Raw genomic sequence first — 17049 nt, forward strand, 5'->3', positions numbered from 1 at the left:
AACCTTAGACATGTATAGCTAAGAGAGCTATTCTACTGTTTCAGAACAGAGAGTTTTTCTACTGTTCCTTTCTTAAAATGTTGAAGCTTAGATGTTTTAAACGCCCTGTTGTATTGTTTAAGACCTAGTAATACTATGAAAACTGTATCTGCTGCCAACAGTTCACTCTACAGCTTGGTGCCTTGGAGATGTATAGGTGTGATGTGCAGATTAAGCATGGCTGGCAGAGAATTCTGGGAGTTCAAATCAATCTTCAAGCCACAAAGGTTAAAAATCACTCTTGTATAGAAACTCAGCAGCATGGTGACTTTAGGCCTCAGGCTAGTATTATGAATGGAAGAAGTTTATTAAACAAACTGGTTAAGTCAATGAATAAAAGTATTTCTTTCAAACCGAAGAAGATTGCTTTAAAAATAGAAGTTTGGAGTGTGTTGCACTTCTACAAATAATTGAAGTTCTTTGTGGCTTTTCACTTTAACTTCAGCAATCCCTTACAGCAGGAATGTCCAAATTTGGGAACTTTAAGACTTGTGGACTTCAATTCCCAGAATTCCCCAGCCAGCCATGCTGGGGAATTTTGGGAGTTGCTGGCTGGGGAATTCTGGGAGTTGAAGTCCATAAGTCTTAAAGTTCCCAAGTTTGGACACTCCTGCCTTACAGCAAATAATGGACAATAGTTATGCTTTACCTGAAGGGTCTCCTAATGTTTCTGGTTTCCAGGATGTTTCAAATGTTTAAATGTTTGCTTATGTTCTTTCTAGTCATAGATTGCTTCAAACTTTCTAACAGTGGACTCTTTAAAGAAACCTGTTTTTGTCAGCCATCTGCTCTGGGTTTCAAGATTTTTCCCAATGGTGAGTTCCGTAACCTGGAAGTTTTGGGGTTTCCTTAACCATCAGCTGTGTTTCATTTGGTCATCAGCTCCGATCTTCCCCCAAATTATTTCTGTTTTTCTCAAGTGCAAGTCTCTTTCTTGCAATAGGTTAAGTCAGTGGTAGTCAACCTGGTCCCTACCGCCCACTAGTGGGCGTTCCAGCTTTCATGGTGGGCAGTAGGGGTTTTGTCCGATACTGAAGCACTTTCCTTTTTTAAAAAATTTAATTGACTTAAAAAAAAATGTCATAGCATTATTTAAAAACATTTTCATTAGGTTTTCATAAAATCACAATTACTGCGGAACTGGTGGGCGGTTAGAAAATTTTACAACTAACAGAGATACAAAAGTGGGTGGTAGATATAAAAAGGCTGACTACCCCTGGGTTAAGTAAAGACTTTAAATAGGTTAAGTAAAGTGGAGTGATATGCAGCAGAAGTGGGTTGTTGCTGGTTTGTTCCAGATTGGGCAAACCAGTAGTAGCAGCGGTGGGAGGCTCTGTCCACCCACCCGGATGCTTCTGTGCATGTACCCACCTCTGATATGCAGAGAAGATACCCTATAACAGTGTTTCTCAACCTTAGCAACTTGAAGATGTCTGGACTTCAACTCCCAGAATTCCCCAGCCAGCGAATGCTGGCTGGGGAATTCTGGGAGTTGAAGTCCGGACATCTTCAAGTTGCCAAGATTGAGAAACACTGCCCTATAATATGTCTCTATCTATAGTTTTCCCCTAACCTTTCTGTAAAACAACCAAGATGTCCAGTGCAAGGAAAGTAAATTGAGTGTGCATAGAAAAAGAAGCAGGAGGAGAAGAGACACCATTGCTCTGACATAACTGCACTGGTGCAGTTCCTTCTCCTCCATTTCTTGGTAGTAGTTTGCTAGTGATTGAACTTGTAAGACCTAGCTCGGCTTTCAAAATATTTTCATCCTGAACGTTGCCACCTGCTGGACAATCACTAAATTAAAAAGGCTTGAAGATGTAATTGTTCATTCTCTGCTCCTTCAGATCTGGAGGCAGGAGGCTTAAGCGAAGCAATTGTTGAAGGTGTTGGCACAAACAGACTGCATCATCAACCCATCCCCTGAAGCGCAAACTAAGAATTGAGCTTGTTTTTTAAGATAACTGGTCTTGATTAGAGAAGGGGACGGAGTGCTGTTTGGCTGGAAGATGTAGCCTTTTGTTAAGATAAACAACTGATGCTTTTATGAAATGCAGAGCAAAACAGGGCCTGGGGTTTTATAAACATTTTTGCAACCTCTGTCCCCCAGGGAGGCTAAAAGTTTGGAAAGATGCACAGGGTGAGTTTTGGATTTTTTTTAAAAAAAAATGTTTTGCGCTACAACACAGAATTGTAGATTTTTACTGTCTCTCAGTGTTTGTTTTAGACCAGGGGTCTTCAACTTTGACAACTTTAAGCCTGGAGGACTTCAACTCCTAGAATTCTGAGAGTTGAGGTCCTCCAGGCTTAAAGTTGCCAAGGTTAAAGACTCCTGTTTTAGACCATAGCATAGTTTGAAATAGCTTTCTCAAAAGTGTCTTTCACTCCTGAATTATTTTAAATATAGCAATAGCAATAGCAGCCGAACTGCTGAACTGCAGTCAGCTGAAGTAGCCTGCAGTGCTGCATTTAACCACTGCGCCACCTTGGCTCATAATTTACTTTTTTTTTTTTTACATGAGCTGATGAAGAATTGAGTCATTCCATGTAGGCTACCGAAATCCATTCCAGTTGGGTGGCCAATATATTTAAATAAATAATAATACAGACATACCTATTTATAAAAACCATTACATACAGATAATGGGGAGGGAACATGACTACTTAATGTCTGTAACTTCATTATATCCAGGGATGGGTTGCTGCCGGCATTACTGCCGGTTCGGTGCAGCCGCAATTTTGCGTTCACGCACTCGCTTCGCTGGTGCACATGCCTGACATGCATTCTGCACGCGTGCACAGTTGCCCATAAATAGGTCTGTGCAAGCGTAGAACATTTTAAAATGAAACAAACATGCTGCGCCAACCAGGGAACCGGTTTGGAGGCGTGGCAGGCCCTGGTCGCTGCTGATTCCAGCAACACAGTAATTGTTCGGCTGAACCGGGCTGAACCACTAAGAACCCACCACTGATTATAACAACTGAAAAATAGAAGCATTACTGCGAATTGTGGGAAGTGGGGAAAGGCTATAGGCTAAAATCATGAAATCACATGACTGGAAAGGACCTTGGAGGTATTCCAGTCCAGTCCCCTGGCCAGGGAGGAGTCCTAACAGCAGTGATGGCAAACTTTTTTTGGCTGCCATGCCAAAAGCAGGGGGAGAACAGGGGGGGGGGGTGTCATGCACCACCGTGTCACACCTATATTTCTATGTGCACACCCCCCAGTGTGCGTGCATGCACGCAATCAGTGACCCCCCCCCACTTTTGTCATGGTTTTTTTTTTGCCTTTCCCAGGCTCCAGAGACTTTCTAAGAGCCTTGGGAGGATGAAAACAGCCTCCATGCCTCCCCCACCCCCCCGGAGGCCCTCCTGAGGCTTCAGGGAAGTTCCTGAAGCCTCCGGAAGACAAAAAAAGGGGACCTACTGGGAACCCGGACATTCGGGAATGGTGACTTCCGGTTTGTTCGTAGGGCCAATTTTCAACCTCCTGAGCCTTCAGGGGACTTCAGGAGGCTTCCCTAAAGGCTCCGGAGGGCAAAAAACGGTCCTACAAGCAAACCGGAAGTCCGCTCCCGAACTTTCGGTTTGCCCGTAGGGCTGGTTTTTCGTGCTTTTGAAGCTTCAAGGAAGCCTCCAGAGGGCGGAAAACGGCCTCAAAAGAAGGCCAAAGTCAGCTGCCCAGCGCACAGTCCTGGCCACCTGACAGGGCATCACCTCATGTGCCCTGACAAATGGCTTCACGTGCCACCTGTGGAATGCGTGCCATAAGTTCGCCATCATGGCCTTATAGTATCCTGGACAAATGGTTGTTAATTTTTGTTGAAAACCTCCAGCAACGGAGCACCCACTAATTCTGGGAGCCAAGCTATCCCACTAATTAATTGTTCTCAATGTCAGGAAATTCCTCCTTATTTCCAGGTTGGATCTCCCTCTGACAAGCTCCACCCGCTGCTTCTTTTTCTGTCCTCGGGTGCTTTGGATAATAAATCAACACCCTCTGTCCTGTGACAGCCCTTCAAGTATTGGAAGGCTGCTATCATGTCTCCCTTCAACCTTGTCTTCATTAGGCTAAACATACCTATGAAATGAATCAGTTGCCCATGGTTCAAACAAATTTTTTTTTTTAATTCTGCACGCTTCCTCAAATGACATTAACTATCAAGCCACCCCACCCAGCCCTGCTTCCTTCTTTCCTGCTTTATCGGGTGCTACTCAGTGTCTCTGGTTCAGAGTGGATGAGATCACTTGGGGTCTCATATTCACTATGGCGCTCGTGTTGGCCATGATGGTGGTGGTGGTGATGATGATGACACCGGCATTCCCCATGACTCCGATGGCTTCGATGATACTTCTCCTTGTTGTTCCGGCGAATTTTGTTATCGGTGAAAGCAGCCACTTGGATGGCCTCTGCTACTGCCATGGCCTTCCGAGCTTGGGCACAATCATATTCTGCCTCTGCAGCTTGCTGGTAGGCCAAACTAGCAACTTTGGAGACATAGGACAATAAGTTGTCCTCCCGAGATTGAGCTGCTTCCGCCGATTCTTTAGCTTCTTCGGCTATCTTATGAGCTTCTAAGGTTTCTTTCTTAGCCTCTGCAGCCTCTATTTTAGCATGGGCTACTTCCAGCTTGGCCTGGATGGTTTCAGTAAGAGCCTTAGTAGTTTCTCTCCTGGATTCAGGGTCCTTAAACCTCTGAGAAGAAACACAAGAGCAAACAACTCAGGAGAAGATACTTTGTTCACAAATTCTTCATCCCTCTTATTCACGCAGAAACAGCTCCTATCACAACTAAGGGTGGTGCTTTCTTCCCTTTCAAGTCTAAAACAAATGTATTAAGCAAATAGCAATAGCACTTAGACTTATACACCACGTCATAGTGTTTTACTACACTCTCTTAGTGGTTTACAGAGGCATCATATTGCCCCCAACAATCTGGCTCCTCATTTTATCCACCTCGGGAGGATGAAAGGCTGAGTCAATCTTGAGCTGGTCAGGATCGAACTCTTGGCAGTGGGCAGGAGTGCATTCTATCCACTATGCCAACACTGCTAATGTGAGGAGCTTATGCAGGACACCTTCAACACAGGCAAAATAAAAAACCAACACACTTAGCTTTATGGCAGACATTTATGTCCTCATAACCATGCTGAATCCACTTGACATTCACCATTCAACTACCCAGAATTTCACCTAGGTTTGGATTAAATATTTGAATTGATGACTGAAATGTATGAAGGATTAAAGCAAATCCTCCAAAAACAAGGTTACTGTTAGGTTAGGGGTTAATCTAATAATTGCTTTGGAGAGGAGAGGAATTGGGGGAGTGGATTCTTTTTAAATTATGAACTTCCTGGTGAAAAGTAGCATTGTCCATTTTACACCTCCCCAAACTTGATATAAAGTGGTATATCTGAAGGCACTGATTTTTTTTGTCTATTATATTTTGTTTCATATAATTCCTTTGATGTTAATGAGGATAAGATTAACTGTGTTTAAATTGAGCACCAAGATCAGGGAGTTGGGGGTGTAGCTGCAAATACCACCAAACAATATGGAACATAATGGGTGAAAAATGGATCCTGGGATTCAAAACACAGTAATAAATGTCATTTGAGAACTAAAACTAAGAAAGGTGGGCTGGAGGAATGTGGGACTTTCTGTAATTTCTTTTCTCCCTGGGCTAGAGTATGTACATCCGCATGAGTTTGTTATATGTGACTCTGGATCTTTCAATCTTGCTAAATCAGAGGGGGTATTCAGCAGGTTCTGACCAGTTCTGGAGAACCGGTAGTGGGAATTTTGAGTAGTTCGGAGAACCAGTAAATACCACCTCTGTCTGGCCCCGCCCCCATCTATTCTCTGCCTCCTGAGTCCCAACTGATCAGGAGAAAATGGGGATTTCGCAGTAACCTTCCCCTGAAGTGGGGAGGGAATGGAGATTTTACAGTATCCTTCCCTGCCATGTCCACCAAACCACGCCCACCAAGCCATATCATGCCCACCAAGCCACGCTCATAGAACAGGTAGTAAAAATATTTGAATCCCATCACTGTACTAAATCCTTCCTTCTGCTGAGCATGCAGACCCTCCTCCATTAAGAGCATATTCCCCAGTACAGCCCTCATTGTTCCTCCAGAGTATACTAAATCCACTGAGATCGAGGATGGGATATTTGAAGGAATCACCTATCCCTCTCGAAAAGAAAAGGACAAGAGAGATATGTTTGTGTGTGGCTCCTGAGGAAGAGATGAAAAATCCAAGCAAACAAATAAAGATTCCTGCATTGGCAAAAGGGGAGGGAAGGAGGCTGATGTGTGTGCCAGACTGCAAAACTATTATTTCTTTTCATTTCTTCTCAATGTTTATGCTCCATTTTGGGGAGTTTGCATAATGCGCTCTAAAACAAAGAGAGTTTTAGAGCAGTTGTGTTGAGTGGGAGACAAAGGTGGTTTGATTTATGCGAGCCACATCACTTATTGAAGCAGAAAACTGCAATTAATGGTTTAGCGCACATGTGTCAAATGCATGGTGTCACATTGCCATCTCGTGACGTATCATGACACTTCCCCCCTTCATGGAGCTGGGGTGGGCGTGGACTGCACGTGATGCATTTGGCCCGTGGGCTGCCAGTTTGACACCCCTGGTTTAAAGCAATGGTGAGGGATTGTTGCTCTTTTATGATTTGTGGGGTTCAAGTGCCAAAATTCCTGAGCAGAGGGAATTCTGGGGGTTGAAGTCCACAAGTCACCTCTGTTTTAGAGCATATGTCTTGAAATCAGATCATTTCAAGAGGGGGTTAGTGGCAGGGATGAAATCCAGCATCTTCTAACAAGTTCTGGAGAACCGGTAGCGGACATTTTGAGTAGTTTGGAGAAGAAGCAAATACCACTTCTGGCTGGCCCCAGAGTGGGGTGGGAATGGAGGTTTTGCAGTATCCTTTCCCGGCCCCGCCCACCAAGCCACACCCACCAGGCCACACCATGCCTACCAAGCCACGCCCACAGAACTGGTAGTAAAAAAATTGAATTTCACCACTGGTTAGTGGGCATAAGTGTGTTGTCTCTGGATTCTAACAAGATATTCTACAAACACGAGGCATAAATGAACAAGAAGAAAAAATTCTTCTAGACATATGGGCATCTTGATTCAAAAAGCTCACCAGTTGTTCTCGCGCTTCTTTGAGAAATGCAATTTCAGTCAACAGAGTCCCAATTTCAGAGACAAGTTTATCCTTGGACCTTAAAAAAAACAGAGAGAGAAGGGAAAAAGAAGACTTGACGTCTGCTGTTTCTCAGAGATTCACCCCTTGGGTTGTAGATTTGCTACTGGCACTGACCTCTTGCAGTCATCCACGTTGTCTTTTTCTGGAAGGAAAAAGTCTCCATCAGTCAAAACTCATAGCTTTGTTTAAACTGCATTGCTTCTGAGTTTTCATCAAAGGTATATGATTTCCCTAAATCATTTTTTTCCAGTGTTTATTGGGTGCAGTGGGGGTTCCCCACTGCATTTATGATTTAGTATCTAAATTAGTGCCATGTTTTCCCAAAAATAAGACAGGGTCTTATTTTCTTTTGACTCCCGAAATAAGCGCTTGGCCTTATTTTCAGGGAGGTCTTATTATTTTTGAGGTGCAGGAGGCCTCTTAACCTCGGCCCATGGCCCACGGATCAGCTGATCCAGATGGGGGGGGGAGGTTCTGTCTCTGTTTCTGGCAAACACTTGCCAGCCTTAGCATTGCTGGGCCTGCTGCTCTTTTTGCAGGCACCACTAAGAGAAGGGGCGCAGTAGCTAGGGTTTGTGGGAGCGGCCTCCACAAGGCTGTTCCATATGGATGGCAGGTGCATGTGGGGCACACGGTCATGTTCCCCCCTTCCCCCAGGAAATGGCAGGAATTGGCTATGCATGCATTTAAATATTTTAGGGGAGGGCTTATTTTTTGGGGGGGGTATTTTAGTGCATGCACTAAAAGCCCGATTGGGCTTATTATCCGGGGAGGGCTTATTTTGGGGGAAACAGGGTATCATTTAGTATCAAATATCACAAATATCATAAATGTGATATTTAGTATTGCATTTATGGAAATTATTGTTTCATAAATTGGCTGTCCTAATGGGTAAAACCAAACACAAAGCACCAGTTTATCTGAAGCAGGCTGCAGTTTGTCACCCTATTGGGGATCTCTGGGATATTCACTATCAATCCTGTCATACCTCTCTCTTATTTTTGGTGAAGGCATCTGTTTCTTTCCAGCAGCATTGGATTGCATCAACCTGTTATTTTTTTTTATTTTCTAAAAAGTAATGGTTCTTAGTTCTCATTTGAAATTGTGGAAATAAAATTGGTTGTGGAGAGGGTGGTATTTTGCTGCAGGCCAGATTCTTTTCTAATATTTTTTCTTTGCAAGCAAAATGATACTTTAAAATAATAATAATAAAAAAAACCAGAGTGTGGAAAAACCTGTGGGAGGCCAAAGTGGGGTGTGTGGGGAGTTCATGAAATATTGTTGGTAATAGTTGCGACACTGAAGATCCAAACAAGAAGTGAACAATTACTAAATAATAGCATAATGAAGGGTCCACCCAATATCCAATTTCCAAGAAGATGGAAGACTTAAGTACTTGGCCCACTAATGCTTGGAACTAATTTCTGAGTTGTCCAATAGTCAATGGTCATTTACATGAAATACAATAAAGTTGGTTGTAAAACATTTAGCTGATTATGGGGTTGGCTGTTTTACGAACACTTGAAAATATCAAGTTATGCCTGAAGATGTCATTTTTTATGGAATCAAAATAGAGGAAAGCTTTACCCTTATTCTGCTGCTTCAGGAAGACAACCTATGAAAGAGACACAAAAGTTTCATCCAGATGGCTTTTCCTGTTACACTGGACATTGCCATCTCTGACAATAGACCAACTAGTAATATACAACCTACCCAGCCACTCGACTCACTTTAGATTTTGATTTGCCAAACTGACAGAATAAAATAAACAAAAACAATAGGTTGCTTAATCCTACTTCCTTATTGTCTCTCACATATATATTTTTAGGTATAACAGTAGTGTGTGTGTGTGTGTGTGTGTATGTGTGTGTGTGTGTAATGTATGTATGTATGTATGTATGTATGTATGTATGTATGTATGTATGTAGGCAAGCATGCATGCATGCAATATTACAATCCTGCATTTTCTGTAGGGATTCAAAGTGATGTACATAGGATTTCTCCTCATTATCTTTAAACATTATCTTTAGTTCTCTGACCTATGAGAGGTTCTTCCTCCTTCTCTTCCCCCTCCTCTATTGACAAAAGTTCTGCTAGCTTTCTCTTCCAACCCAAGTTAAAGCAATGATGATAAATCTCCCTTCCTTTCCCTTTTTGCCCACCGGTAGTCACATCAGATAGGCAAGTCTGAAGTATCAATAGGGGTCAATCTGAAGGGTATAACACATGTCCTCAAAGACTCACCCACAGAAATGAAAGCAACTACTTCTTATTTTCATAGGCTAGGTGGCAAATGTAAAGGAATAGCGGTTATGGTAAATATAGTTTGAACATAAAGCCAAGTGATCACCATAATCAGAGTAGATGAAAAGTTTGAGACACACAAAAGAATCTAACTTCTTTCCAGAAAGGAAGTTAGTTTATTTTCCAACCAATTTCAGTATAAGAAGAGTTTAAGGAGGAGCCCTTACTCAGGAAGGAAGATGTTCATTTATTCCTTGGATTACTGCGTTTTCTATAATGTTTGCAAATTGTTACATGCCTCCCCACCACCAGCAGCACCATACTCTCTGCTCATTTTATTATCTATAGAATAAAACAACAAAAGGAGGGGGATGGAAGTCATAGAAGATGGGATAAGACTGTATGTTTGTTTCAGTTCAATTACACAGGATTAGTTTCAATAAGGGAACATTAGCACTATGTCTTACATTAGTTTACAGAAGAACAACACTTACAGCATTTTTCAACTGTTGGTTTTCTACCAGTACCTTCTTCAACTGAAAGATAACAGAGAAAATACAATGTGAGCCATTTCTGGAGGCTTTTACCTTTTTCCCCTCCCCTTTCCCCTGGTCGCCTTCTCTTAAAGCTGTGAGAACTCTATCAGCTGAACTGTGGAGAAAGAGCTTGTTGCCAGAGGTGCAACCATAGCTGCAAATGACCTCTGCTTTCCAGATGATTTACTTACCCACACAACTTAGCCCTGTTTTTACCTGGGCTGGATTGGTACCCAAAACACAGTCCCACAATGGTGCCTTTCCATTGTTTAACTGACTAGGCGCTAAAACTCAATAAATGCTGAAGGAGAATTAAGAGATTAAAAAAAATCACTTCTAAATTTAACGTTTTAATGAATTATTGAATACTAAACAGCAGTAAGAAATGTCAGCAAAATTATTTGCCTATAATTAGGTAGATAGGGAAATGCAAATTTTAAACACACTTTTAATGCATTTTAATACAATTGTTATAAGGGAAAAATTCAAATACAAAAATTTAAAGTTGAGTTTGGTAGAGAAAGAGGTACGGATGAGGGGAGAAAGTGCCACTTTCCTTGGTACCCTAAGCGCAGGCCAGGTTTGACCCACCCACTTTGTCTCCCCTTCCTGTTTATAAGAAACACTGATCAACAGTGAAATCAACCTGTTCTATCTTTCCCAAAGAACTACGGTAAGCCCTTACTTCATGGGATGCCTTAATCTAACTTTAAGTGCTACTGTGAATATAAATCAGGAGTTCAGAACTTTCATTGGCTTTAAAGGCACTTCAGGCTTTGCATGAAATGTCAAGAAACAAGCTCATTATATGGTAGGGATAAGACCCATTTAAAGAAGTCAAATAAGTGCCTCAAGCTTCTAAAATGCCGACCCTTCCAGAAGTTTAAAAAAATTCCTGTGGGGAATAGGACTCTGCAGACCACAAATAATATATCAGTGAAATTACATGTTGTTCAAGAACAACCATGCTGGATACTATATACGCTTGGCTGAGCTTAGTTGGAACAGAGGTGGTATTCAGCAGGTTCTGTCTAGTTCTGGAGAACCGGTAGCGAAAATTTTGAGTAATTCAGAGACCCACTTAATACCACTTCTGACTGGCCCCGCCCTCATCTATTCTCTGCCTCCCGAGTCCCAGCTGATCGGGAGAAATGGGGATTTTGCAGTAACCTTTCCCTGGAATCGGGTGGGAATGGAGATTTTGCCAAGCCCACCAAGCCATGCCATGCCACGCCCACAGAACTGGTAGTAAAAAAAAAAATTGAATCCCACCCCTGAGTTGGAACTGTGGTCTTATTTAACAGAAAGCAGCCAGATGCACCCAGAGAACTGTGTCCTAAAATGCTTGAATTTAAAATAAAATAAAATATGAAGCCTGCACTTACCATACACTCCATTTTCATTGCTTTTTCTCTGGGGGATAAAATATTCAAGTCATTAAAAAAGGACATCAATCATCAGGATAAAGTTTCTCCCAACTTTTTAGCTTCTTCCCTTCTGCTAAGATTTGAATGTAGAGGAGTTTTTAAAAGTTTTGCCGCTAATACACATTCATCCTGCCCTTCTGCAAAATGTATACTCCACAATAGCAGATTAAAAAAGGTCATCCAATAAACCCGTTAAAAAGCAATATATGGCAATGGCTAAGGATGGTCAAATAAGTCTAGTTTCTTTCAGTGTCTCATTTTTACTATAGTATTGGCTTTGGTTTCACTTTGTTTCGCATGTTTTCATTGATTCATTTGCCCTAGACCACAATAACTTAATTTGCAAAGGTTTAGTAGTGCTCTATTTCCCTGCAACGTTTTCAAAGTCAAGATTCATCCTGGAAAATCCTCTATTCTTGATACATCAAAAATTACAATATTGACTTGTTTGCGTGTTATATTTATATTCCATCTTGCCTTTGGAAGTTCAGGAGGCCTTCCCACAACAGCTGTCCAGCAGGGTAAGCTTGCTGGTACAGACTGGCTGACTTCAAGTCAAATTAGTATGAAATTGATTTCTTGCTTTTCCCACCCATCCATAATAATTAAATTGGTATTCCTTTTGGAAAAAAAAGTTGAACATCAACCATATCCTTTGGATATCCTTGGATAAACATGATATCATACAAAAGAGTGGAGCTCCAAATTAACCTGTGGAAGATATCCCAGATTCAATGGTTATGTTATCATATTATACACAATCTGGTTGCTCAATTCCCCATCTACCGATTTGTCAAATACACTGAATCATAAAATAACAAAACCAGATGGATTTACTCCACATTTAACAGTGTATAATATCACAAAGGTTAACACTACAACCAGACTTGCATAATGTGAGAGTCAGTCTTTGTTTTAGTGAAATACATTGAGTAAACACACTCAAAGGAATCTTCTTGAATTAGCACCACATCCTTACCTCTCTGAGCTCTTAACACTAGTACTGCAGCTTTCTTGATCTTTGCTTGCATAGTCCATCTCTGTCTTTGACCGCCTGTCCAGCCTCTATTAAGAAAAAAATAGTTATCAACCATGTAAGAAGATTGTCTCTCAATTAACTTCCTCGAGATTCTTTTAAACACTGGGTTGCATTTATGGTTTGGTGAAACAACGTAGTAGAGTAAGAATGTAGGAAACATTGTCAGTAAACCTAGAAGATCTTTGTGTTGTTAAATGGTGTCCATCAACCCAGCTACTTTAGAAAGAACAGTTTGAAGTACATTCCCCCGCTGAACCTCTGTGCAAGTGTAAACCTCACATCTTCTACTTACATACAACACAAGCCTGTAACTATTGAACTTTGTCCTACTTTGATAGTCCAGCATTAAATAAAGACCAATCCATGCAATTTGTAGAATCAAATTTATTGGATTATGTTTAGTTACAGACAAAAGAATTACCGTAGTCATTTAGATTGATGCCGTATTTCGGGCATTAGTGTAAGTCTTTCCCACTCCCTCACTCGAGGAACCTATCAGCTGTAGACAAGGAATCCCTGGGTAGTTATCTACTGGAGGGGTGCAAAAGGTATGGTCCAGAGGCAACATGTAGCCCATTAGCTTTCTTTTGATGGTGGGCTAAGTGCACTTACTGAATTTTAGTACAGTCCAATCTCAGCCTTTTCCCAGCTCTTTCTCCTGACATAGAAAACTTGGAGAAAATTCAGGCAAGCCTTCTTAGGAGCTCTGCTAAACCCCTCCACCCTTTCCCCATATTTCATGAACACAAGCAGATGGGAACCGCCCCAGTCATTCTGTGTATTGTTGCCAATATGACTTTGCTGTTAGAACCTAGATGACCTTCCCAGGCGGTGAAAAAAAGCTACATGGAATTGGCAAAGAATGCTTCAAGAAACCCTAGAACTGAAGACTTAAGTAGGAAGAGGTTTTTTTAAAAAAAAAAATCCTGGAAAATTGTTTGTTTTGTTGCCAAGGGTACTACATGTAGACATTCTGAATTTGCTTTGATTCAGGGGAGTTTGACTTTTTCGTAGTATTTACAGAGGGTGCAAAGCCAATGTTTTAGTGAGGATTCTTTCACTGACACCAAAGTGGAAATTGTCTTAGCAGGTACAGTAGTTCAAAGGGGGACAAGGCAATTAAAAACTAAGATGAATTTGATTATCCAATTTTAAGGGAATGTATATACAATACATACATATATACAATATGCTTACATCCTTATCTTTCACAGTTTTGTTTTATCATATTCAAAATTACAATTCATCAGCAACATTCAGAGAAGCTCCCAAGAAATTGTATTTTTGCTTTAAAAGTACCATCATTGGTGCTTCGTTCTCACTGTCAGGTTTCCCTCTACGTATTTTTTATTTTGCCTTCTACATGTTATAATACGGTATGAGATTTTGTTTATTTCTTTAGCTACATATTCGGAACAGGACTTTGCCACTTGCTATTTTACTTATGGCTCTCTCCATGATGGCCTCTGCAGCCTCAAAGAGCTGAAGAAGCTTCTTGAAGGAGAAGTGAAATGTCTTCAAAGAAAAATCAGAAAGTCCAGTTGCCTCTTGAAAAAGCACCATTGGGACCTCAATGGTCTTTTTTTCATATGAGAAAGCCATGTCAATTGTAAAGAGAAGATACTGAATTTGTATAATGCTACTTACTATCTGGCTGCCTGCCTGTTCATCCATCCATCCAACTAAGTTTTGTTCAAATTATACTTACTTCACATTTATATATTTCAATTCCTGGAATTCTCAATAAAGTATATCCTAGATGGAAGATTTTGAGAGTTGTCCACCCATCTGGAAAGTCCCAGTGTCAAGGAAGACTAGGTTTTACAAAAATGATGCCCAATGTTCTCAACTGCAGAGATTTATTATACCGTACATGAAAGCTTTTCCCCCTGACTCTGTTTGCTTGCTTGATTCAGTATAGCAAAAAAAATCTGCAGTCTATTATGTATTTCATATCTTGTCTTGACTGTAACATTAATACTGACAGATGTTGGTAAATTATCTGGATTCTGAGATTTGTTTACGTTTGGTTTCTAGGGTGACCAATTTTTTGTTGCTTCAGCTTTCTCCCAACATGCTGCGTAACTTCTTTTAAATATTTTTCACTGTTCCCCAAAGGAGTGACCAAGATATGTTTTCAGTTGTATTTGGTTTGTTTTGTAGAATTCAGCAATATAACATTTCATAGCTTGGATGAGAGCTTCCTTTCTCAAGATGAAGATATTATATCTCCATGGAAATTATGTAGCTGGATCTTACAGTGTGAAGTTACCAAGCAGAATTGGACTTGGGCCTAAAAGTGGAGGCAGATTAGATTCAGTCTGAGAACATAAGACAAAAACAAAAACAAACCTTTCAAAAATAGAGCAATTTCCATGGTTCTTTGATTATGGGAAAAATAATATACATTCTTGGTCACTTGGGTTGAATAATCCTCAAAAGTCCTAGCATTATGTTTTATAAGTGTATGTGGGTGTTCCTTACCCTTTAGTGCTCTAGTTTGTGAATTAAATCTCCTCTTACAACCATGGCATAAGCCTAATGTTTTTAAGACTTAGATTCCCAGTTCTAATAGTTCAATATGAATTTAATCTTCTCTTAACAACCATGGCATATGTTAAATCTTTTTAAGGCTTAAATTCTCAACCGTAAAAAAGCAACTCAAGAACAAGCCAATGCTATTGGGAGGAGAATAATTTTAATTGATGCCAACAGACATCTTCTGCTCTTGCTGTACTAATTAAAAAATGTCAGTCATTTCCTCTGTGAAAATTCTATGCAGGGTGAGAATTGATGAAGTTTCCTGTCCAGAATTGAAAATAAGCTATTCCTGTTTTTCATGGATACATGTTTCCTGTAAGATATAATGAAAGGCCTGTTGTATTCTCAACAGTTAGCTCTCAGCAATTGACATACCAGGTGATTATTTTAAAAGCCTTATTCTAATCTGATTATATTATATCCTTCAAAGAGTTTTGTAGTGGTAACATATATAATAAAGGATGAGCTAATTATACATAGGAAGAATTGCTCCAGATAATCTTATTAGAAAGATAGTTTAGAGGTTCACAACCTATTTAGATGATGTGCCCATAGAGTTGTTAGGAATTTCATTAAGAAGATTAAGGTGGAAGGGAAGAATGACCTTATAAAACACAATTTAATATAATACTAAGTATAACAATAATGCTGATTGATTTAACTATTGGTATGCCAACAGGTTTTTGTGACTAGATTCTTGCAAGATTTCATCAAGAACCAAACCTATTGGAATATACTCTTGAGATTATATGAAATAATTCAATCAACTGTAAACATTTACTTCTAAAATATTAAGTATATCTTTAGGAAGTTGTCCTGTTATGTTCAGTGGGGTTATTTAATTTTAGTTAACTATATGAAGAAATAGAACTCTTTGAAATATGAAAAAAATACAGATAGGTTTTTTTGGGGGGGAAAGGCCACCTATTTGGAATTTTGATATCACTCTCAGAAAGGCTACTACTGTCAAAGTTGATGCCATGATAGGTGCCAGTTAAGAAAACCCATTTAAGAGAGTGTAAAAACTAAATATGTTAGAGGATAGGTCTTTGCTTTGCAGTGTACGATCTTCCTTCCTTCCTTCCTTCCTTCCTTCCTTCCTTCCTTCCTTCCTTCCTTCCTTCCTTCCCTTTCAACTCACCTTGAATCTTAACTTGGGTTCATCTTGTGAAAGCGGCAAACAAATTGGAGTGAAGAATGTGCAAGAGACAAAACATGGTTGCGAGTTGCTGTTTCGAAGAGGGCGGCGGTTGCGGGTTGCTGAAGAACACCGGGAAAAGTCTTCATAGCTCTTGTAAGGGATCATTTGGAAGGGACATCTTCACTCCAAAGTCATTTTTCTTTGAAGATTCTAGGCGGCAGTTAGTATCCGTAGCAACATCTCAGGGATGACTGACCCTTATCATTCTATTACTGGAGAGGGAGGGATCACTTGATAGATCCTAAATATAAATGGACTCCTTGATTAATTCTAAAATCAAAGATGGAGAATGGAGACCCGGAATGTAGCCAAAAAAGCTTCAAAGCTTTTAGGCCGAGCATACATGAAGTACCTCTGGATCTCTCCCAATTTAATTATTGTAAGTTGCTCAACACAGAGATTAAGTTGTACGTTTCATTTGGTTCCAAAGCCTGCACCTTTTCAGGTGATCTTTGAGTTAGATTAATAAAAGACTGTCTTTATAATGGATTTTCAATTTCACCAAGTGTACCATTATTCAAAATTTCATACTAATGTTTTGGTGCATTTGTTTACCAGTCTTCAAATATTCCCAGCTTCATTCTCTTCAAGAGGAAAATGAATCCACTGACAGTAAGTTTAGAAACATAAGTTTTGAGAGAAACTCAATCAAAAGAGGATATGAGTTCATTGGTTTCTCTCCCATGATGAATCAGTAAAAGGATTCAAGTGCCTCACATACATTTTCTTGGTTTCTTTAGCTTCAGCCCTCTACCAATTTCATTGTATTTAACTACAATGACAATAAAGATTATAC

General features: G+C 40.3%; 1 protein-coding gene across 1 annotated transcript; it reads right to left on the bottom strand.

Moving 5' to 3' along the window:
- Positions 1-4163: 4163 nt before the first annotated feature.
- Positions 4164-16383, bottom strand: LOC106551855 (uncharacterized). Its single transcript, XM_087719098.1, has 8 exons — positions 16194-16383; positions 12452-12537; positions 11431-11458; positions 10004-10045; positions 8853-8880; positions 7380-7407; positions 7203-7281; positions 4164-4735 (listed from the first exon to the last, which is right to left on the bottom strand). Exons 1-8 carry the CDS (start codon positions 16356-16358, stop codon positions 4241-4243), a joined length of 951 nt encoding a protein of 316 aa, XP_087575224.1. The 5' UTR covers positions 16359-16383; the 3' UTR covers positions 4164-4240.
- Positions 16384-17049: the final 666 nt, after the last annotated feature.

The sequence above is a fragment of the Thamnophis sirtalis genome, unplaced genomic scaffold (assembly GCF_051295495.1).
Source record: "Thamnophis sirtalis isolate CommonGarterSnake01/CBP01778 unplaced genomic scaffold, rThaSir2_p1.2 scaffold_6, whole genome shotgun sequence".
Classification (NCBI taxonomy): Eukaryota; Metazoa; Chordata; class Lepidosauria; order Squamata; family Natricidae; genus Thamnophis; species Thamnophis sirtalis.